Source organism: Bos grunniens, chromosome 8, assembly GCF_055505025.1.
Source record: "Bos grunniens cultivar Pamir isolate PY7600 chromosome 8, Bosgru_T2T1.0, whole genome shotgun sequence".
NCBI classification, from domain to species: Eukaryota; Metazoa; Chordata; class Mammalia; order Artiodactyla; family Bovidae; genus Bos; species Bos grunniens.
Window position 1 is genome coordinate 38,972,876 of NC_141172.1, and position 23,443 is coordinate 38,996,318.

Here is a 23,443-nt window from a genome sequence, read left to right on the forward strand (position 1 = left end):
CTCACAGATGCCTGAAGTTAGCTATGTTAAAGGTTCAATATAGACAGAATATAATTTTTCTGGAAAGAGAGCTTTTACTGAGAGCTACTATGTTTGGGGCAGGTTTCATGGATTAGAATTTTGAAATATTAAAAGATCTGGGTAATTGCTCAGAAGAGAGGTGGGTTGCTAGGCAAAGGCCATTTGTTGGAAGTTTTGTTCTTATTAAGTGTTCAAGAAGAGAGCTCTCCATTCATATTATTGCCTTAGTGAATAGGACATAGAATTGCTTTCTGAAAAAATTTTGATAACTGTCTTAGAACACTGAGATATCTAAGGACTTAAGGAATGTGCCTGCATGGAATTATGCTCAAATTTAAATCAAGTCATATTTAGGTGTATTTTAAGAAAAATAAGGAACAGCTCTTAACAATGGAACAAATGAACATGTCTTACTATAGGCAGCCCTCAAACCAAATAGTATAATTTCAAATGCAAAACATATACAGGTGTGTAAAATACTTCCTACCTGCTATTCACCGCTTGACTGGTTTGATCTCCTTTCTTGATCTCTCAAACCAGTCAATCCTAAAGGAAATCAACCCTGAATATTCATTGGAAGGACTGATGCTGAAGCTGAAGCTCCAGTACTTTGGCCACCTGATGCAAAAATCTGATTCACTGGAAAAGACCCTGATGCTAGGAAAGATTGAAGGCAATAGGAAAAGGGGGTGACAGAGGATGAGATGGTTAGATAGCATCACCCACTCAATGGACATGAATTTGAGCCAACTCCGGGAGATAGTAAGGGACAGGGAAGCCCTGCACGCTGCAGCCCGTGGGGTTACAAAGAGTCGGACACCGAGTGACTGAACAAATTCACTGCTTACAAATCTGAAATGCTCTGGTATGACAGTGACCAGGCAAATGTACCATTTAAGAATGTTATATAAACCACCTCAACCTCAGGGTGTAAAGCAAAGTCAGTTGTCTTTGCCTTATATATGACATGACTACTGATTTGACTTGGGTCTGAAAGCAATTCCTGAATCTCCCTGGGGAAAGGACTAAAAGGCCCTTGACATCCTATCACCAGGAGTTATCTGCAGGGAGAGCTACATGCTGTGGGTATGCTGAGAAAATAATTGAAAGCATTCATGGGGAATTAAAAAGCAGATGGTTCAGAAACTACTTTGGGACTTGCAAAGGACTTCAGCCCAAATATAAGGATCTGGACAGAGAAAAGAAAATCTGTGTTAGGGGCAACTGGACTTAAATTCTTGCTGTGTTTTTCAATGGTAAACATTACTTCACTGGATGAAAACACCAGATTGACAATGGTGTAATCTCTCACCTAATACTGTGCATTTCAGAGTCGAGATGTTTTCTTGCTAATCTCATGCTTGTAGGAAACAGTGTTCCTGGCTTCCATTTTGTGAAAAGAAGTAAGAGGAACAGATGGGATGAGAATACTTCTATTTTCCCTCAGTTCTTTTGCAACAGGTTGCTTTATAACAGCTGGAAGTAGTAAGTGGGCTCATCCTGGGAAAGACAGACATTCTATACAATATTTAAATTTTTTTTGTCAGAAAAAAGACTGTAAAAAGCCAATAAAAGCACATATTAAAAAGCTGGCTTTTTAATATACACTATTCTGAGTTGGAAATGGCAACCCACTCCAGTATTCTTGCCTGGAGAATCCCATGGACGGAGAAGCCTGGTAGGCTGCAGTCCATGGGGTCGCACAGAGTCGGACACGACTGAAGCGACTTAGCAGTAGCAGCATTCTGAGTTGGGAGTATGGTGAATTGTGTCTAGCCTCTTTGGGACAATGTTTCCATCCAAAAGGCATAGCTTTTCTCTTCAGTGAGTTTTAAAGTGATGATATCATGATTAAAGCAAAATGAATTTTAAAGTGGCTAGACTACAACACAAAGCATTTTGATATTCAGGTAAATGTTGTGACATGTGAGGCATGTTTTGTAAAGGGTAAGAAGGACAGGAGGAGAATTGTTGCTACAGTAATTAAAGCAGATGCTTTGTTCTCAGTGCAAATCTGCTCTGATTTGAGGACAGCAGCTCATGGAAGATCCAAAACTGCAGGTGTAATTAAAACCTTGCATGACCCACATGCAGAATTCCAAATATGACTTGACTTCAGGTTGTCACTCCTTTATATATTACAGCTGTATTTTATATATAATTTTTATTTCTGAGTTAATTTGATGTTGTGACTGACTGCTGACTACTTATAGTGTGAATTGCTGTCTTTTATAGAAATATGTATAATTCCTTGATATCAGTAGAACAAATTTGTGAAAGTATTATTAAATCCTCTGGATGACCCTTTGACTTTGATTTACTTTTTTTTCCCCCCAAATTAAGCATTGGTTTATATTTTACCTTACCAAACAGATTTCATTCAAAGGCTGGGACTCTGTTTAGACTTGTATTCCTAACAATGCCTATTTGTAGTGTGTTGCACATAGTAGGTACTTAATAAATACTTGTTTATTTGGTTTTCAATAATTATTCCTAGGTCTCTAATTTTTCTCTGTCGTAAAAAAGATATATAAAAATATAGCAAGGACTATTTATTATCATTGAAGTGTTAGATTATTTATAACAATAGATCTTTGTTTTATTATTCCAATAAGCATTAGCCTTTGTTTTTCATCTTGGTAAAATGTTATGTACCTGGAACTAAAAGTCTTGGGCTTTATCTTAGCCAAAGAATGTGTGTTTAGCTGAGAATGCAATTAGGGGAAGTACTTAACAGATTGTCAGTGCAATATTCTTTTAGTATTAAGCAATCCATATCCTGCTAAAATGTTTGTCTTTTTTTTCCCCCCTCTTCCGGCTGCTGTTCCAGGTCCCTTATTTCACGAGAGTCTTTGGCCTCCTCAAATTTGAGTCTGACAGAAAGTCAGTCGACCTTGAACGTGAAACAAGAGTGGTCGCACGGCTATAGGGCTCTCCCTTCGCTCTCCTCGAACCACAACTCTCAGAATGGCACTGATCTAGGGGACCTAATTAGCCTTCCTCCTGGGACATCCATGTCCAGCAACAGTGTCTCTAACTCATTGCCACCCTACCTTTTCGGTATGGAAAATAGCCACTCTCCTTACCCCAGTCCCCGACACTCTTCAGCCAGGTCCCACTCGGCCCGCTCCAAGAAGAGAGCACTGTCCTTGTCCCCGTTGTCCGATGGCATCGGGATAGACTTCAATACCATCATCCGCACCTCGCCCACATCCTTGGTCGCCTACATCAACGGTTCGAGGGCTTCCCCCGCCAACATGTCTCCACAGCCTGAGGTCTACGGGCATTTCCTGGGAGTGCGAGGCAGCTGTATTCCCCAGCCGTGCTCAATGCCAAGCAGCCAAAAGGGTGTGCGGGTGGCCAGCGGCGGCCTAGCTCTCCCGGCCTACGATGAGGACGGTGCACTGGAGTATGAGCGCATGCAGCAGCTGGAGCACGGCGGCCTCCAACCCGGCCTGGTCAACAACATGGTGGTGCAGCACGGCCTGCCGGACCCTGCCGGCCACGCGGCCGGCCTGCTGAAGACGGAGCGCCTGGATGACTTCCCTGGCGGCGTCCTGGACCTGCCCCCCGCACCCTCTCTGCCTCCTCTGCCACCGCCGCCCCAGCCCCAAGGCCCCCCGCCACCCTATCATGCCCACCCGCATCTGCATCACCCAGAGCTGGTCCACCAGGCCCAGCCGCTGGCCCTGCCTCAGGCCGCCCTGGAGGAGGATGGGGAGATGGATGACGTTGGGGGCAAGCACTGCTGTCGCTGGATTGACTGCAGTGCCTTGTATGACCAGCAGGAGGAACTTGTGCGGCACATCGAGAAGGTTCATATAGACCAGCGCAAAGGGGAAGACTTCACTTGTTTCTGGGCCGGTTGTCCTCGAAGGTACAAGCCATTTAATGCCCGCTATAAACTGTTGATCCACATGAGAGTTCACTCGGGGGAAAAGCCCAACAAGTGTTCGGTGAGTCTGCTAAAGCCCCCTGGAGCCATTGGAGGTGTATGTGGTTTTCCAAACTCTACCACAAGTTGGGGAGTGTTTTCTTTTATGGAGGTTGGGTGCTGGAGGTCTAGGTATCCATGAGATTTGACTCCTCTTCAGCCTGAGGAAGGGGAAAGTTTGTTTAATTATTAATGGCTGGGGTATCTCTCCACTTTAGATTCTCTTCTGCAAATGTATATGATCAGGGGAGGTTCATCTGCCACTGTCCAAAATCTTAGAAAATTGATTCCCATCAGGCACCAACTTAAAGTTGCTGAAATGTGCAGGGCAGAGAAACACACACCACACCACCAGCAAGCTTTAGCTCTTTTCCAAAGTAAATATTCAGTGACTTCCCCTTCCCTGCAATAACTGGGTGAGTATTAGGGTTAGAGTGATGGTTCTGATATTTGGAAAGGAACTCACACTTAGCAACTTGGCTAGTAAAAATGTTGCTGCATACACCCACGGGCCTGCACACTGCACACTCCAAGGTTGTGAGACTAGTTAATGATTTATAGCCAGCATTAAAACACTCAGGGATACCACAGGAGCAGAATCTGACTCGATCTCCCTGAACTTTAAGGAGAGGAAATCGGGTGAAAATGTATAAAGAGAAAGAACCCAGAGGGGACCGTGCCTTTGGTGTTGAAAGAAGTTGGCATGGTGTCTTTCTCCCCATCTCCCCCTTTCACAGCATCAATCCTGGAACTATCTCTCTTTGCAAAATTTGCTATTTTTGAATAATATAACTTTTAAATGGTTACACAGTCATTTCACACCTAACAGAAACCCTCTGGGTTTACAAGCCGGACATCACACTTGGGATCACAGGGTGGCTTTGCACAATCTCAGACAGTTCGCTTAACTCTTGGAAAAAGAAGAGCATGTGTTTTATGTTAGTCCAGATGGACAAGAATATTTCTTTTAGAGTTAACAATCTGAGAATTGTAGGTATTTCCTGGATATTGAATATGTTGTAGGTCACTTAATGTGTGAAATATATATATATATGATTTTGAAAAGGAACTTATTTAGATGGTGGCCCCACAGCCAGAGTCCCTTCTTTTTGTAGTATGTCTTGATAATAAAGAATCCGGCCCATGTTTGTCATGTTAATGTTTGATTATAGATTGGCCAAGTTGTCAGATTCGTGTAAAAACAAACCAAACAGGTGGTAGTTGTAAGGCAAGTATTAGAAGCAATTTTTTCACCATCCAGTAGGTACTTTTGAAAAGGTTTTAAGAATTTCTGGAGGAATGAAATTGCATTTCTTGTCGTTACATTATGCCCCATGTTATGATTTTTCTTAAGGAAAACTTGAAGCTGATATATTGTAAGAATGCCAGGTTATATGACTGAAAAGAATAATTGCATTCCAGCCAACAAAACCTTACTCTGTTCTGCATTAAAAATGCCAGAAAGAGACAAGCAATTGAAGGCAATTCCATTTACTCTGTTTGGAACACACTGGCCTGTTGCAGGCAAGAGAGACATTCAGTCTCTGAAGGAAAACAGTCCAACCTTTTAGTTCTGACTAATCCTGGCTGAAAATAGTTTGCTGGATTTGGCTTTACTGAAATAAACATAAAGGCTTGAATTATCCCCCCAAAATTATTTTTTGCATTGCAAAATTAATTTTTGTGCAATAGGATTTCCCTATTTTCCCACTGTTCCCAGATTTTGAAAAAACGTATAACTTTGTAAAGTTGACTTTTGCTAAAGTGCATGATGACTATTAAAAATAGAAATGCTTCAATGAAAGAATAAGCTGAGAGGTGAATGTTTGTAGCATCTGCCTAGTTTTTCATGATATTATTCAAGATGGGTATGGGAAATGATTACTCTCTCTCCCCTGGTCTGCCCACCCCCACTGCTAGATGAAATCTTTGCAAAATTTAGATTGCTAGATTTAATAGCATATCAGATCAAGGCCCACAAAGCATTAACTTACATGTTATAGTGCAAATGTATTAGTACAGGGTTTCTTAGGGGCTGACTAATGTTGTAGCTCTCATCTTGGGACTATATATTTTTAGCAGGGAGACATCCATTTTCCCATAAAACATACATATCATGAGCATTCTGTCTTCTGAAAACTGTTATGTTGCTACATGTCATCTGCTTGATTTGTAAGGTTGTAGTTAACTGGTAGCAAATAATTTTGCTCTGAAAGTTTAGTAATCCTCTCAAGTTGTAGCCCATGGAGAGAAGACATATTGTGTGTAATGTGGATGCACATCTGAAAAAGATGCATGTTTCTGCCTTTTGCAAAACCAGTCTTTGCACTCTCAGAATCCAAACAGAAAGAACTATTAAAACTCATCTGTTTCATCTCTCACGTTTTAGAAACTGATAGTAGTTGATTCAAAGCTCAAGATCTTTGCCAAGTGAAATGACCACGTTCTTCTTTTGGAGACATGAAGTGATCTTTGGGTTTTTATGGCTGTGTCACATGCTGCAAAGACTAGGAGTAATTTAAATTAAAAGGCCTAGTCCACTTTTGTTTTACTTATGTTTAACTGCTATTAATTTTCTGTGGACCACAGTTAGAGTTAGTCATCATTTTCACTCACTTAGCTTATTGACCCAGGAAAGATGTGATGACCCAGTTGTGTTTGGTGACCATGACTACAGGCAGCCCAATGAGCTTCTGGAAGTCATGGTAAAAGAAGGGTGTGTGAAAGGGCTATTCAGTGACAGCCTGCTTACAGTAAGAGGCTACCACTGGTGTCCTCCCTTGATGCCAAATTCCATTTCATGCATGGGAGAACACATTCTCAGAGTCTCTGACTGTAACTCCTCAGCCTTACCCAGAACTCTGGGATTTAGATCACTCAGGACTTTAGGTGGCAGAACTGGGGGAGGATTGCTAATTTATTACTTGGTTAACTTACTGGAAGAAGAGAATGGTTTCTTTTCTCTTTCCCACCCAAACAACTCCACCCTTCTGTAGATCTCATTCTTACTGCTTCTCTGGAAAGTCAACCAGCTGCTCTCTTTTCAATCTTAGCCTTGATTACAAAGATATTCCCAGCCAATGGCAAAGTGCTGGAGGGGTAAAGGCCTTAGCAGGCAGACAGACCTCAGTTAAATCAGAAACTGGAATGTATCAGTACTATATTAAAAAATACCTGAGTCCATTCACTTTTGTCTACTAATACAGCAACTTGTAGGCGTGATATTATTCTATTTAGACCTTCCTGAGCTTAGACCACCCTTAACATTGATGAATCTCAGAAGTATCAAAACTTTTGAGCATTTCCAGGTATAACTTTGCTGAATTTAATTTTTTTTTTCTGAGATGATAAGGTTTCAAATTATCAACTCAGAGCAAGTAATGAAGCTTTATAATTAGTTTCTTTCCCAAATCCCTGTTTCATGTTCATTAAAGGACAACATAAAGTATAACCCAAAACTATAGATGTACACTGTGTGCTGTGATTAGTCACTCAGTCATGTCTGACTGTTTGCAACCCCTTGGATGGTAGCCTGCCAGGCTTCTCTGTCCATGGGGATTCTCAAGGACAACATAAAGTATAACCCAATACTATAGATGTACACTGTGTGCTGTGATTAGTCACTCAGTCGTGTCTGACTCTTTGCAAACCCTTGGATGGTAGCCCGCCAGGCTTCTCTGTCCATGGGGATTCTCCAGGCAAGAATACTGGTGTAGGTTACCATGCCCTCCTCCAGGGGATCTTCCCAACCCAGTAATGGAACCCAGGTCTCCTGCATTGCAAGTGGCTTCTTTACCATCTGAGCCTCCAAGGAAGGCCAGGAATCCTGGGGTGGGTAGCTTGTCCTTTCTCCAGGGGATCTTCCCAATTCAGGAATCCTACTGGGGTTTCCTACATTGCAGGAGGATTCTTTACCAGCTGAGCTACTAGGGAAGCCCATAGATGTACACTAACCATCCCTAATGATAGCTACATTAAGTGTTCCAACAGAGTGCTCACTGAGAATGTTTTTAACATAGTAGGTCTTTTTGCCATTAAATCGAAGAGTGTGCAACACCTAGAAAGCATTCCCAGGAAGATGTGCTCTGAATGAGGCCGGGTACACTCTGTCTGCTAGTACTTATCATGAGAAAGCCTATCTGATCAGAGCAAAGTTAGCAGAGGGGCAGGGTTCCACTGCCAGGATCAGAAACACTGATCCTGGCCTTTGTACACAATAGAAAGCAGTTGTGCTGGGAGGTTAGGGAGTGTTAATAAGGGAATTAGGGGGAATGTGGGTCACCACTTAAATTTTGCTTATTTTTCCTGGATGAATTTTATCCAATAGCAAAAAGGAATTTTGCAAAACTTTTACCCACCCACAGATTTTCACGAAAATGTCACTGACCAAAGACAGCTTTGAATCTTGTATGAATTGACTCATTTCTCCACAGGCATTTTGCCTGGCAAAATTCACAGTATTTGCTTTGGCTTGACTATTGGGTCATTTGCTTTTTAAGTAACATTGGATTATGGAATACAAGAAAATAAATACAGAGCTGGGGCCATGTCCCCATTCCTCTTTTATGGCCTGATTTACGGGTTCATGAGCCAGCTTTAGCCATGTAAGACATTTCTTGAGGAAAAGTAAATTCATTGTAAAATGTGGAAGAAGGCTTCTTCCCCCCACATCCTTTATTATTTTGATAAGATTTAGCATTGATGTGGTGACCACAAATTAACTGAACAGAAGGAACCTCAGAAAAATATCATCTAAGCATAACTATTAGTTATCACTCCATAATCTTCATATTGGCAATAGTTAATAAATTCTCATAGTGTCACATGCTGGAGAATATGGAGAAACTAGTGAGAGTAAATTAGTCTAATTATTTTGGGGAAAAAATTGTGACTATCTAGCAAACATGAAGTTGAGAATGTATAACAAAACTCTAAGTGTCTTCCCTGGAGCAACTTTTGGTGTCAGGAAGACATACAAAGAGGTTTTTATTATACCTTTGTTTTTTAAAAAATTATAAATGACTTATCTGTCCATAGATAAGATACATCAGTAAACTGTGGCTTATTCCTAATGAAATAATATGAAGAAATTGAAAATTAATGTACTGTATATAAACCGATGTATCTATATATTGATAAATAACATGGATAAATAGATAACAATATTAAATGAAACAATTATATGCAAGAGGGTATATACAGTGTAATACAATTTATGTATATTTAAACATATGCTAAGCAGTGTTATGTAGTTGTTGTAGATACATAGATACATAATTACTTAATACGTAATACAAAATACAATAAAATCATGTAGGCAGGATAACTTTAGGATAGTAGATACTTCTAGAGACAAAAGAAATAGGAATATATGGGATGTAGGGATTTTGCTTAATCTTTTATCCAAAGAATAACAGAAATGAAACAAAGATGGAAAAGTATTACAATTATTTTAGCTTGGTGGTGGTAATACAGGTGTCATAGGTATCTTATAATATTCTCTATGTGTTGCTGCTCATTTGAAATATTTTACAACTATAAATATAAATTTTTATCTAAAAAGAAAAGAAAATCAATGAGTATAACAGTCTAACTCTGTTCCATACATAACAGTTTTTAAGATGAGAAAAAAACCTAGGAAATTTAAGTGATTATTCTAAGACTAATAAGTTGTTTGGCTATTGTCTACTTATTCCAAGGAGGTGGTTTTCCATCTTGACTGACATTGGAATTGGCTGAAAAGATTTATGAAATACCCATAACTTGACCATACTCCCAGAGTCTGTGATGTAATTGGCTGGGGATGTAGCTTTCCAGGTGATTCTAAAGTACAGAAGGGTGAGAATCAGTGCTCTAAAAGCTTCCACATTCTGACATTGAACTCAAGAGAGATGAAAGCCTACCCTGTCATCTCAGGTAAGGTGTAGGGAGGCACTGTTTCATAGAAAGTACATTTTCGTTATCATTAATGCCCTGACAATGATTAGGGTACTCTCGTGTTCCCTTGGAATAAAATTCAAAATGAGATAAAATTACGGAGTAGCTCTGGTAGTGGCAGAAGGCTTTCAACCGAGTGTCTGTTTCATATTCAGAGTATTCTCTCTCTACAATTAATAGTTAGTTAAAGATTGGGATGAGACTGTGCTGAGTAATGAATGTCATTGCCACCTCTTTGCCTCTTGAGTTAAAAGTGGTACTGACAGATTTGTCACATTATTCCCATTTCTAAAGGTAATATAGTGTTTTTCCTTCCAACTACCATGCATGCAGCCTTTCTGCTTTTAATATAAAATTATCTTCAAAACATTTTTGCTACTATGGATGTTTCTGAAGAGTTGGTAAATTACCAAAATATTGAATTTTTCCTTTTAGCAAATCTGCCTGATATGATTAAATAAATAAAATTAACATTAATATCCTCTTTGTCTCTTGAGGCCGAAATATCACCAGTGAAACATCTGGTAAAGATCAGAGAGAGGATAGTTTCCAAATCGTATCCCACAAGGCACCAGTCTGTCAAATATTTAATGCAAACTCAATGATTTAAAAAGATACAACTAAATCACAAAATTATTTCCCAGCAAGTTTACATAAGGAGATACCACCATATTTATCTGTGTATGTACATATCCAACAGAGTGTAGACATGTATATGTCACCATAAATTACAAACCCATTAGTATGGGAAAAAACAAAACCACAGAAATTCTCATCAGATGGGGCATTGACCACAGTTTATAAGGCTTCTGTCAAATTGCATTTTATGTCCCCAAATACAATTTAGAAAGCTTCCATTTGGTAGTGGTTTGATTTTATTTTCCTTTGGAAGGTATTTAATCCACTTTACCTGGGGAACTGGCCTTTCATGAACTTTGTCCTGAAAATAAATTCATAGCAGATTTGGGCAAACATTTCGTAGCGAGTCATGGTTTATGTTTCTTTGCCCTGCACGTCTAGTATTAATGAAAATCAATAGATAATGAGAGAAACTTTAAGAGGCTAAATATTTGAGGCTTTATCCTCATTAAGCAAAATCATTAACTACATGGGGGTTAATGTTCCTTTTAGTTCATATTTGTTTTGTGGTTTTCCTCTAATTTCATGCTCTGAAATAATGTTTTTAAAATTAGAAAAAATTATGGTAATCTTTTCTTAAGTGATCTAATTAAGGGGATATATTTCAGATCTTTTGAGGTTTATTCATATGTAGATTTTAAAACGTGTTTTTCTTAGTTTCAGTGTGAAAAATTAGTTTGGCAATTTTTTAGACATGTCTTTTGTGACCTTTGGAATATTTCTTGACTACTTTTGCTTTGAGAGGTTGTGTTGATATCTTTGAGTCCAAATACAATTCAAGAATGTAGAGTGAAAGACCACAGTTATGTTTCCATGAAAGAAGTGTCCTGATTTTCTTTGGTGTTTCAAAAGTGTTTTGTTCAAACTTTGGGTAGAATGATGTGGAAAAGAGATTTTTTTTTTCTGGGCAGATTTATTAGTTTCTGTTGTAATTACTGAATCAGGGCTTCTGTGCTATCAATAAGACAATGAATGTTGTAATCTTGGGCAGTGGATATGTGGCTGGCAAACACAAAACCTGGGTGAGCAGGCTCAATTTTCCATTTACTCCAACTATGGGCAGCCTCAACCAGAGAGGAGATAGGTTGGTTTGGTTCGGTGTCATCACTTGTATCAGAGGTTGGTTTAGATAGAAATTTGATGAGAAAATGGAATGAAACCGGTGTGTTCTTATTTTGCAGCACACTATTTTTATTTTCTGGGGCATGGATCCTAGATGTGTGTACAGAGAACAACTAATACTTTTGAATTTTTAAGAATTAAAAATGATTAATTTGAAAAGTTATTGAGAAACTGGAAAATGAGATGACCTAGTTCTGGGCAGACAGGGCAATGGGCATGAGTAATTGAACTTAGTGTGAGCATATAGTTTATTATTCAAACTGGGACATTTTTGAGTGTGAAAGGGATTCTCTTGCCCTGAAATATTGGTGTAAACCAGACTTGTCTTGGGAAAACCAGGATGTATAGTTGTCCTACCAAATAGTATATGCACTGATGTGTCGTCCACCCAATCAGTGCATGCTCGTTCATTCACTGGATCACTCAGAACAAGCCATGTACCATGCCCTGTTCTGGAAGCTGGGAGTGGGTAGGACATTCTTTGAAGGAGAGGTGACAGCTATGAAAATAGTTATTTACACAGTGAAACAAGGGCTCTGATATAGGTCTATGCAAGTTGTTTTAACGGGAAAACAGGGAAAGAAGCTTCCAACTATGTAGAGTCTTAAAGAAGGTGACTGCATCTTGAAAGAAGACAGTGATTTTTGCAGAGAAAAGGAAGGAAGCCATTCGAGTGGGGCACCACAATATGTGATAACTCGGGGGTCAAAGAGTCCAGGAGAGAAACAATTCATAGGTAGTTCCATGGTCCAAGACCAGGTAGGAATGTGAAGGGAGGCTTGAAACTTACTTTGAATTAATAACAAAGAACTTTTACTATCAAACACAGGTAATATTTTGAAAACTAGAAGAAATTACACACCTAGTTAATATGAATGCAAAGTTAGTTAAAACAAAAATCTTTAAAAGCAGCATCCCTAAGGTATGAAGCACTCTGCTTTAGTGCATGTGAAATGAAACTTTGACTTCCCCCAAACCATCTCATTTTCTCTAAAGTTTATAGTTTCATTCTTCATTGAAACATATCTCTTGTTAGTTTTAATATGAAACACGAGTTTTTCTTTTGCCAAGTGATCAGCCAGAGAAACTGATACATGGAGACAAACATAAAGGTTTATTCTGTGGTGGACTTTAAAGGAAAAAAAAACCTGAGGAAGACTGGGGACCACAGGCTATTTGACAAGTTATGTAGAATGACAGATATGGACAGGGACTGTATACATTATCTTGGGTATGAGTAGCCTTCCATTTGTTAAATAATTTCCTTTTATAATCTGTAAAGAGAGTAAAGTACTGTTAAGCACTTCGGTTGGACTGGTACTCATCATGTTGAGCTTGTCAGCCCTTTCCCAACTTCCCTCCACCTTCTGACTACTAAGATTTGCTTCGGAATTTTTTTCTGCTCAGACTGCATGAATACAGAGCAGAGGTAAATGTTTGAGATGGTTAGAGGAATGCACATTAAGTCAGTTCTCATCAAAATAGCACCCATTCCTGGCGATTCGGTCTGGAATACCTTAGGTCTTCATGCCTCTCTGAACTGGGGAAGGCAGAGTGAAAGGAGAGCTTGGCCTTTTGTCACTTGAGTGTCCTCTACACGAGAAGCACTCGCCTCTTGTGGGGCTTGAGCCTCCCAAGGTCAGGCCATTTGCCTGTGTGACCAGAGAGCCAGCCTGGAGCCAGCATCAGTAGACTTAGATGTTCAGAGTATTGCAGATAGAGCATCTCACTGATCTTGTTATTAAAATTACCAAGCTTGTGCAGAACTTGTGCAGAACAGGCTTGTGCAGAACAATTTCTTTTCTCTATCTCTCTTTTTAAAACAAGCTTTAAAAAAATGCTTTAATTTTTAAGCTGGGGCATGGATGTTGGTCCTGGTAACTTCATCCTTTGATGAGAAATATTGCTACAACTAAACTGTTTTCTGCCACTTATGCCTTCCATCCCCAGTCACAGTTTCTAGTATGAAACCACCAAATGGTGCTTTGTTAGCCAAGAGAATGCATTTGGGGGTGGAAGAACAGTTGTAATGAAGGGAAAATGGGGACCCCCACCTTAAACAAAATTCTGAAATGGAAATTTGTCTTCCAGTACATCTGTGGTGGCTCTTACTGTCTCTTTCCCTCCGAATTTCCATGCTGCCTTAGGGCCCCATGCTTTTGCTCCTTATTTTTTCCTTCCATCTAGTCAAGTCTTGCTTTTGGGAAAGAACTTCATCAAAAATAAAAAGGGTGGGGAGATTTGGGAGAATGGCATTGAAACATGTGTAATATCATGTATGAGACGAGTCGCCAGTCCAGGTTCGATGCATGATGCTGGATGCTTGGGGCTGGTGCACTGGGATGGCCCAGAGGGAGGGTATGGGGAGGGAGGAGGGTTCAGGATGGGGAGCACAGGTATACCTGTGGCGGATTCATTTCGATGTTGGGCAAAACTAATACAATATTGTAAAGTTTAAAAATAAAATAAAATTAAAAAAAAATAAAAATAAAATATAAAATCCACTTAAAAAAAATAAAATTCATATGTATAAATGGTGAATGAGAAAAGATTCAGTGCACTGGCTTCCCAAGGGGTAGCTACTATTTTCACTGGGAAGAAAGTGTTAAACCTCTCCCTTAGAAACTCCTTCAGAGAAATGAAAAGGGAAAGAAAATTTGTGTTACAATTCTGAGTTACTGGATTACTTTAATCTTCACTGTAGCCCTCAGAGTGAAGTAATTTGTGAGTCTGAGGCTCATATATTCTCTTCTTTTTAACTATGTATTCAAAGATAGTTATTCAAGTCCTACCCATAGCACCTGGCTCAATGATTAGAATAATGTATAGTAGTTCTCAAATGTATATACATACATATCTATCTACTTTCCAAACAATCAACTTATCTATTTATTTATATCTGAGTATATATGTAGATATATATGTATATACATATATGTGTGTGTATGTGTGTATATTTTTGGAGTCAGGTGATGGATACATGAAGGTTATTATTATTCTATTGTTTCTGCTTGTGAGAAGATTTGAAAATTTCTCTAATAAGTTAAAAATAAGCAAATAAAGTCTTTAAGTTAACTTCTAGGAAAGAAAAGGACAGTTTGTTCCTTCAAGCACCTCAGAAAATGTTGCCAGCCATTTTTTTCCTTAGGTATCCTATGTTCTGATCTGAAAGCAAATTAATTTTTTCCATTTCTCTTAAAGGCCTCTGAAATAATTTTGTTTAAAAATGAGATGAGTGATTCTCTTTAGCAGGAGTATGATATTTGAAAAGCAAATGATAGCAAGGAAATGTTACTGGAATATATTAAGATAATCTAACTTCTGCAATAGACAGCCCCAAAGCTCAGTGGCTTGGTAGAATAAAGGTTTATTTCTGGTGCATGTTATATATAATACAGCTTGCTCCTCGTGATTGTATAGTGACTCAGCATCCTTCTATCTAATAGTTCTGAAATCTGAGTCTACAGTGAAAGAACATGCTGAGAATTGTGCAGAAGTTTTGGAAGCCAGATCGACAAAGGACATGTTTCACTTCTTCGTGTATCCCATTGCCCAAACTCAATCACATGACCCCAGCTAACTGCAAGGGAGGTTGGGAAGTGTGGTCCTTATGTGTGCACAGGAGGACATTAAACACAGAACACTGTATCTGCAGCAGGGAACTAGACATCCCTCTCCGGCCTCACCCCTAACTTATCCATGCTCTCTGTATCCCTTTGAAAAAAAGCAACATTCAAGTCTTGATCTTTGAGTTTTTCTTAACAGCCAACCTATCTCAACAAAGCAGTTTTGTAAAAGATCATTTCTTTTTTCTTATCAGTGCTGGCTTCTATAACTTGCTTTTCAACTTACTAAATCTTTCCCAGCCCAACCATTTTTTTGTTATTTACTCTCCAAGGATTCCATTGCCATACAGTCACCACTGCTGGGAAAACTTTTGTTATCTCAAGTGAATTACTCAGTTTTTCCCACCTTGTCCAAATTACATGTTCTTGGTGCATAATTCCCCACTGCTCATCATCTTACTAAGTCATGAGGATGTGTGATGTCTTTATGTCCCACAGGCACTCACCCTTGAGGGAGATCTGCTCATTATCAAGGGCAAGGTCATAAATGAATCACAGAGAGATACACCATTTTGAACAGAAATGTGGTGTGAAGGGCTATTTTACTAAGACCCTGAAATGCAATATTCCCCATCTGTTCATAAAATAACTTATTTGATACACATAGTGTGGTCATAAATGCTCTTCTCTTCTCTGAATGCTTGCTTTTGGTCATGAACTGGCACACACAAAAGGAAAAAATGACAATGTGCCTCTATGGATACTTTTGGTTCATTTCCATAAATATAGTCAAACAAAATGAAATTGCCTGGCTCTTTATAATAGGTCCTTTAGTGTGTTTAAGCTCCCAAAATTACCCCCAAGGATGACAAATTGTAAACATCATGCAATACCACAGCCCTGGTTCAAGGCCTGTCTCAGTGTTCTGCCGACATTCACTCTTCCTAGAGACGTTTAAAGTGTTTTAGGAAAACAAAGCTAGGCAAACAAGCTTATCAAGAACAACAATAAAAAAAAAATCATTGATTCTAATTAGGCAGCGTCACATATACAGAAACAAAGCTGCTTTTGTGTAGTGAAGTGTCTACCTGTTCTCTGAAACACATGGAGTGCTTTCCAGTGGCTTTAGATAGTCAAGCTGACAAAGTTTCAGGGCCCTGACCTTTTGGCCCATCTCAAGAAATGCAGCTGCATTTGTTGAAACTTGCGGAAGGTGTTGGTGGGAGCTGTGCTGGGATACAAATATGAGACAGGTGCTATTTTTTTCTGAAAGTTCCAAATTACATGATAAATTGAGGTGGAAAGTATTTAGGTTCTTGAGGCAAGGATTGAGTTTGCAGCAATTATCTCTAGTTGTTCCTGTAGCAAGTATTTCCCTCAACAACTCAGTGCATTGACCCACTGCTGGTGAGGACTCCAGCAGCTCAGGCTGTCTGGGTCTTCCTGATCTTTATCAATCGTGTGTCCTGGGAAAATCATCTTTAGATATTAATCCTGGTTTTGTGCTATGCTCATGGAATGGGGTCTTTATGATGGAACTAAGCAAGAAGGAGCCATATCTTCTGAGCAGATAATGGGGAAATCACTCTAACTTCTTTCTCCATTGAGGTAGTAAATCAGAATCAACAGCTGTGTTACTACTGTCACTTCTCTTGAATTCAGAACTTCAGAAAAATGAATTTCACTAGACCACAGGGTCAGGAACATAGATCTTGGTAGATCAATGGGCAATTTTCAAAATTAAGAGTACATATTGACCATTTGCAGTGTCAATGATTTATTTTCAAGGAGGAGTTTCATAAAAACATTTTTAGTTGTCTGATTGTACATTTCCTTGGAGGACTGTCTTGCTAATTACCATCAGGGAGTAATAATGGTTCCGGCTGCCCTCCAGCCAAAAAGCCCATTGTGTTCTGAAGGAATCGTGCTGCCAAATGTCTTGACAGGTTCCTGCTGCACTTGTCAAACAGGTGTGCCTGGGAGTGAAATTTTGAAGTTGGATTCTCACTTAGCCAAGATTAGACTAGGTTTAATTGAAAATGTCTGGAAGGGGGGAAATTTAGAATTCTTAAATACAGAATGCATACATTTCTAAAAAACATTGTACTGACCATTTCTAAATTATTTGGTTTCATCTTTTATTTTTACTAACATAGACATTGTATACAATTCAAACAATCATAATATAAAAGAAAATTATTTTAATATGGAAAATGTCATAAAGTTGTTTGTGTAATTTTTTCACTTAAAAACCTTTGCATATTTGATTTATGTTTATATTTTAATACTGAGTTATTCATCTAATTGTAGGAGTGCATGCTCTCTGTGTGGTCTCCAAAAGTGACCCTCAGGTACAAGACAAAAAGGCTTCTGATGATTGTTTCTATTTCACTCACTCAACTGTTGAGCAACTGAGCAACTATTTCATAACAAACAATCTTCTAGGACCTAGAGATATAGCAGTGAACAGGTCAGACTCCAAATTCCCTGTCCTCTTGGAGGTCTAGAGGGAAAGATAGTAAATAATGCAGATACCTGGGGGAAGAAGGTTTCACACTGAGAGAACAGCAAGTGTAAAGGCTTTGAGGCAGTAGTGTTGACCTGGTGTTTTCTAGAAACATCAAGGAGTCCAGGATGGCTGGAATGGAATGAACAAGGATGAAAGAGAAAAGGAATTCAGGGGGAAAATGGGATTTAGATTGTTTAGGGCCTGTGGGCCATGAAAGGATAGTTTTTTTTTCCCTTGAATATTTATTTATTTATTTTTATAAATTTATTCATTTTAATTGGAGGAAGGATAGTTTTGAGGAGAGGGATGATATGATTTATTTTTTGTTTTGATGTAGTTGTTGAATGCTGTATGGAGTGTGTATTGAGGAAGAACAAGGAATAGAAGCAGGAAGACCAAACCTCCATAACTGGGATCATTGCAGTAGCTTTCTGTCTGGTCTTCCAGCTCATGTCCAGTGGTAGAAGTTAGGACAATAAATTGAATTTATCAACAGATTGGATATAAGGTGTAGGAGACAGAAGTGTCAGCAGTGACTCCAAGATTTGGAGTCTGGGAGGATGGGAGTTACCTTAACTGATGGTCGGAGGTTTGGGAGAAAACAGAGTTTGGTTTTAGACTTGTTAAGTTTGAGGAGCCTGTGGTATGAGTCCCAGGGTGAGTCTAAGATCAGGGAAGTCAAGGCAGATATACCTGTGTATAGATAGTATTCAAGGTTATGAGATTGACTGGCTTGAGTAAAAGTCGAAATAAGTCATGAAAAAATTGGTGTCTGCACTCCTGAATCCCATACGGATTGAGTGAAAGGAGAAGTGAGTAGTATGAATCAAGTCCTCTTTACCAAACACCTTGTATCTCCTTTGCCCTGCTGTGTTGTGTTGCCCTGACTATTTCCTGTGTATCTAGGAGAATTTCAAGGTGCTGCTGAAGACAAAAAGATAGGGTTTAAGAGGTTGTTTTAAGTTGGCTACCATTGATGTATCTGTATTTATGTCTCCAGCTCATAAAATAGGCAGACAGAAAACAAGGAGGACATGCTTCAAGAGAAGAGAGGTTTCTACCATCAGAGTCTTATGCTCTTGAAATTGGGGGCTTGTTAATAATAGGATCCATATATCTTTCTTTATACAGGACTTAACAATGTGTGAGCTTCAAGAAATAGTCTTAAGTCAGTTCTGTCATTGGGATGACAAGGAATCCAGGATGACCAAGGATGACTTCTTGGTCAATGTTTGTTGAGGGGATTCAAAAAACAGTTGGTAATTTTTTTTCTCCCTTTCCAATAGTGAGATTCTGTCTTTTAATAAATTAATCTCTCAGTGAATTTGATGGTAGCTTGTGCTCCAGAGTTCATGTTCTCAATAATCTGGCTGATTTCTGCATAGACAGCCAGCTCCACCAGCATCTCCATAATGTTCACAGGGAGCAATATGAAATGGCTCTGGGTTTGGGGCTCTCAGGCATTGTACTTGGGTTCATGTTCTGAATGTGTAGATCGTGTGAAAAGGCTCAGGGATTCTGTTCTTGGCCATTAAAGCACTGTGAGTCTATGGAAATAATTTTAAGGTCATACAACTACATTTCTTCTTACTCTAGAAACAGCTTAATGAAAAACCTTTTGTGTACCATGTATTGAGTTTGTTTACTGTGGATTATGAAAGCTAGGGAACAAAACCTTACATTTTAGCTTTTGGAAAATTTTATGATGTTCATGTCTATGGCAATAAAACTTTGTTGGCTCCAACAGGATGCCTCTTTTGTTTGCCTGAAGTGTTATGTCACGTCTATATCCACAGAAAGGATAGGAATTTTTTAATATTTATTTTTCCCTGCTGTTTCCTTCCATCTGCCCCCATTTTCTAGCATCTACTCATTCACTTTCATTTTTCTTTCTGCACAGAAAGTGAGAGCAAAGAGAAAATGGAGGTTGTAACAGTGCTTAAAATCTGTGTTTGTATTCCCATCTAGTGACCATGAAACCATATTCATTGCTTAAAATAGTGATATTTAATAAAATTAAGTCTATATTTTATAGAATTTATGTCTCTTCTAGGGACTTTCTTATACGAGGTTAGGGCAGGGCTTCATCATCATACGCTGTGGACTCTGTGGACCAGATGACTCTTTGTTGAAGAGCAGCTATCTTGAACATTGTAGGATGTTTAGCTGTATCCCTGGCCTTACACATCAAATGCCAGTAGCACCCCTTTTAGCCCTGGTTGTGACAGAAACATCTCTAGGCATTGCATATGTCTCCTGAGGGGCAACGTTGCTGCAGATTGAGATCCACTGAGCTAGGGAAGCCTGAATTTACCTGCCTTATTCATGTGAAGATAGGGCAGTTATTTTGAGGCTATAGCCACTGCTTGAAACACAAATACTTGGCTTAAAGAATCTTCACTTGGCATTTCCAAGTGAGAGCTAGCAGAACCTCTTCTTCTCTGGCTTCACCAAAGACCTCAGCCATGGCCTCTGCAACTTCTGATGACTAGATGAAGAAATGCTTTCAGGATTGTAGTAGGAAGGGATGTAAATTGTTTCAAGTACCTAGTTAACCTGGAATTGCCTTTCCTTATAGAAATATTGATAGAAATGGAAGGTTGGTTCCCTGTTCTAGAAGAATGGCTGTATCTAGAATGTATCCTCCTCTGATGGGGAAGTATTTAGAGCAGAACTAGTATGATATTTTAAGTCAGAATTCTAGTCTTAGGTGAGAATAATCCCTTTCAATGTTAAACTTCTCAATTTTAGTATCCATAGTGAAACCATAGTACTGAAAATATACAGAAATTTAGAGGTCCAAATTTGCAACTTCACTTTGTTCTTGTGATGTTCTTGTAATCCTCTTGATTCTAGAAGTGAAGCCCATTTCACTCTTCCGTTTAGAATAAACTGTTGAAAGGGTGACACTAGATAATAATGTGCTAAGTCGCTTCAGTCATGTCCAACTCTTTGTGACCCAGTGGACTGTAGCCTACCAGGCTCCTGTGTCCATGGGATTCTCCAGGCAAGAATACTGGAGTGGGTTGCCATTTCCTACTCCAGGGGCTCTTCCCAACCCAGGGATCGAACCTGTGTCCTTATGTCTCCTGCATTGGCAGGCAGGTTCTTTACCACTAGTGCCACCATAGAGACGACACTAGATGTAAATGACTCATTAACAGGAAAGGGCTCTTTCCATGACTACTTCACTTCAATAAGAAAAGCCAAAGAACCTTGAGAACTACAACTATGTCAAACCAGCAGTGCTTATAAGATTAAGCTTTTCGAAATCAGCTAATTGGAAGCAATTTTAAAACAAACAACTTTCTAGCTCATCGGGAAAATCATAGGTATAATTATCAGTAGTTACATGTATTATCCTAGAAGAATAATTTTCAAAATATAACACACTGATTGTTTATCTAACCTGTTCTACCCATGAGACTTTTTAAGTCAAGACTGGATTTGGAGATATCTTATAGAATGACTAGTGGCAGTAATAATAGGCACTGACAAATGAAAATGGCCATGTATGGTTTATATGGAATAATAAAAATCCCACCATGCTCATGACAGAAGAAAGTTAAGTAGAACAGCTATATTTGGACAATACTTTGGAGCCCCAAGGAAAAATGGTTTCATGGTTTGAGACAGACTATTGGGAAGCTGAACTCAACCCAGGATAATAACCTCTCCCATTTGTCAAGTCAGGTTTACAGAGCAGTGTCCTGTGCATAATCTCGTTGGATTCTCACAATAACCCTTACAAGTAGGAAAGGTAGTTGCAATTTTCATTTCCATTTTAGAATAAGGGAGCAGAGCAGCCCCTGTGAGTTTACTGAAGTTTTACCACTGGTAAGTACTAGATTGTAAACCAGGACACAGACTCCTTGACCAGAACTTTTTCCAATCCACCACAGCCTTCCACAAAGCTACTGTGAGTTATGTTTATTCTATTTCATATTCTGCTCTTTTGTGGGGATCCCAATCCTAGTTCCTGCTCCTACCCCCACTAGGATAGCTACAGTGCCTAACTTAGGGCATCATTTATTTTGCATACTCCCTGGTGTATTGCAAGTAGAGGATCCTGGCGTAATACTACGTCTGTAGACCATATGAAATTCCATCCATCAGGGAAGTTTTTACCTGTGTTAATTACAACTGTACAGTAGTACAGTGGGTGAGTGGAATGGCTCTCCAGGCCTGGACACTTTAAAAGAATCATTCTTTCCCCTCCTTTTCCCCTTCAATATTATTCCACTTAAAATACCATACAATTCTATGATACTAGTTGTGGAAATAGCCACTCAGGTTCTACAGAATTAAAAAGAGACACTACTTTTTCTGTTCATTTGGTTATAGAAAGACCCTGCTACCTGACGTACAATCATTTCATCTTTTACAAGATGATGTATTTTTGTTCTTTTGAATTTGGTTATTCTGGGAAACATAGATTTTTATCATTACAAAAGTATTATTGTTATCTATCTCTGAACCATCTCCCAAAAAAAAGAAACGCAAAAAGGCAAAATGGTTCTCTCAGGAGGCCTTACAAATAGCTGAGAAAAGAAGAGAAGTGAAAGGCAAAGGAGAAAAGGAAAGATATACCCATTTGAATGCAGAGTTCCAAAGAAGAGCAAGGAGAGATAAAAAGCCTTCCTCAGTGATCAGTGCAAAGAAATAGAGGAAAACAATAGAATGGGAAAGACTAGAGATCTCAAGAAAATTAGAAATACCAAGGGAACATTTCATGCAAAGATGGGCTCGATAAAGGACAGAAATGGGATGGACCTAACAGAAGCAGAAGATTAAGAAGAGGTGGCAAGAATACACAGAAGAACTGTACAAAAAAGATCTTCATGACCCAGATAACCATGATGGTGTGATCACTCATCTAGAGCCAGACATCCTGGAATGTGAAGTCAAGTAGGCCTTAGGAAGCATCACTATGAACAAAGCTAGTGGAGGTGATGAAATTCCAGTTGAGCTATTTCAAATCCTAAAAGATGATGCTGTGGAAGTGTTGCACTCAATATGCCAGCAAATTTGGAAAACTCAGCAGTGGCCACAGGACTGGAAAAGGTCAGTTTTCATTCCAATCCCAAAGAAAGGCAATGCCATAGAAGGCTCAAACTACTGCACAATTGCACTCATCTCACACACTAGTAAAGTAATGCTCAAAATTCTCCAAGCCAGGCTTCAACAGTATGTGAACCGTGAACTTCCAGATGTTCGAGCTGGATTTAGAAAAGGCAGAGGAACCAGAGATCAAATTTCCAACATCCATTGGATCATAGAAAAAGCTAGAGAGTTCCAGAAAAACATCTATTTCTGCTTTATTGACTATGCCAAAGTCTTTGACTGTGTGGATCAAAACAAACTGTGGAAAATTCTGAAAGAGATGGGAATAACAGACCATCTGACCTGCCTCCTGAGAAATCTGTATGCAGGTCAGGAAGCAACAGTTAGAACTGGACATGGAACAGTAGACTGATTCCAAATTGGGAAGGGAGTCTGTCAAGGCTGTATATTGTCACCCTGCTTATTTAACTTTTATGCAGAGTACATCATGAGAAATGCTGGGCTGGATGAACCACAAGCTGGAATCAAGATTGCCAGGAACAGTATTAATAACCTCAGATACGCAGATGATATGACCCTTATGGCAAAAAGTGAAGAACTAAAGAGCCTCTTGATGAAAGTGAAAGAGGAGAGTTTAAAAGCTGGCTTAAA

The 23,443-nt window shown here is 39.1% G+C and overlaps 1 protein-coding gene across 5 annotated transcripts in view; it reads left to right on the top strand.

Moving 5' to 3' along the window:
* GLIS3 (GLIS family zinc finger 3) overlaps positions 1-23,443 on the top strand; it is a 691,476-nt gene that overhangs the window by 364,535 nt on the left and 303,498 nt on the right. For all 5 annotated transcript variants that reach the window (XM_086415266.1, XM_086415264.1, XM_086415263.1 and 2 more), the window contains one exon: positions 2,852-3,977. In XM_086415266.1, coding sequence (XP_086271392.1) covers positions 2,852-3,977 — 1,126 coding nt within the window. The remainder of the gene's footprint in view (positions 1-2,851; positions 3,978-23,443) is intronic.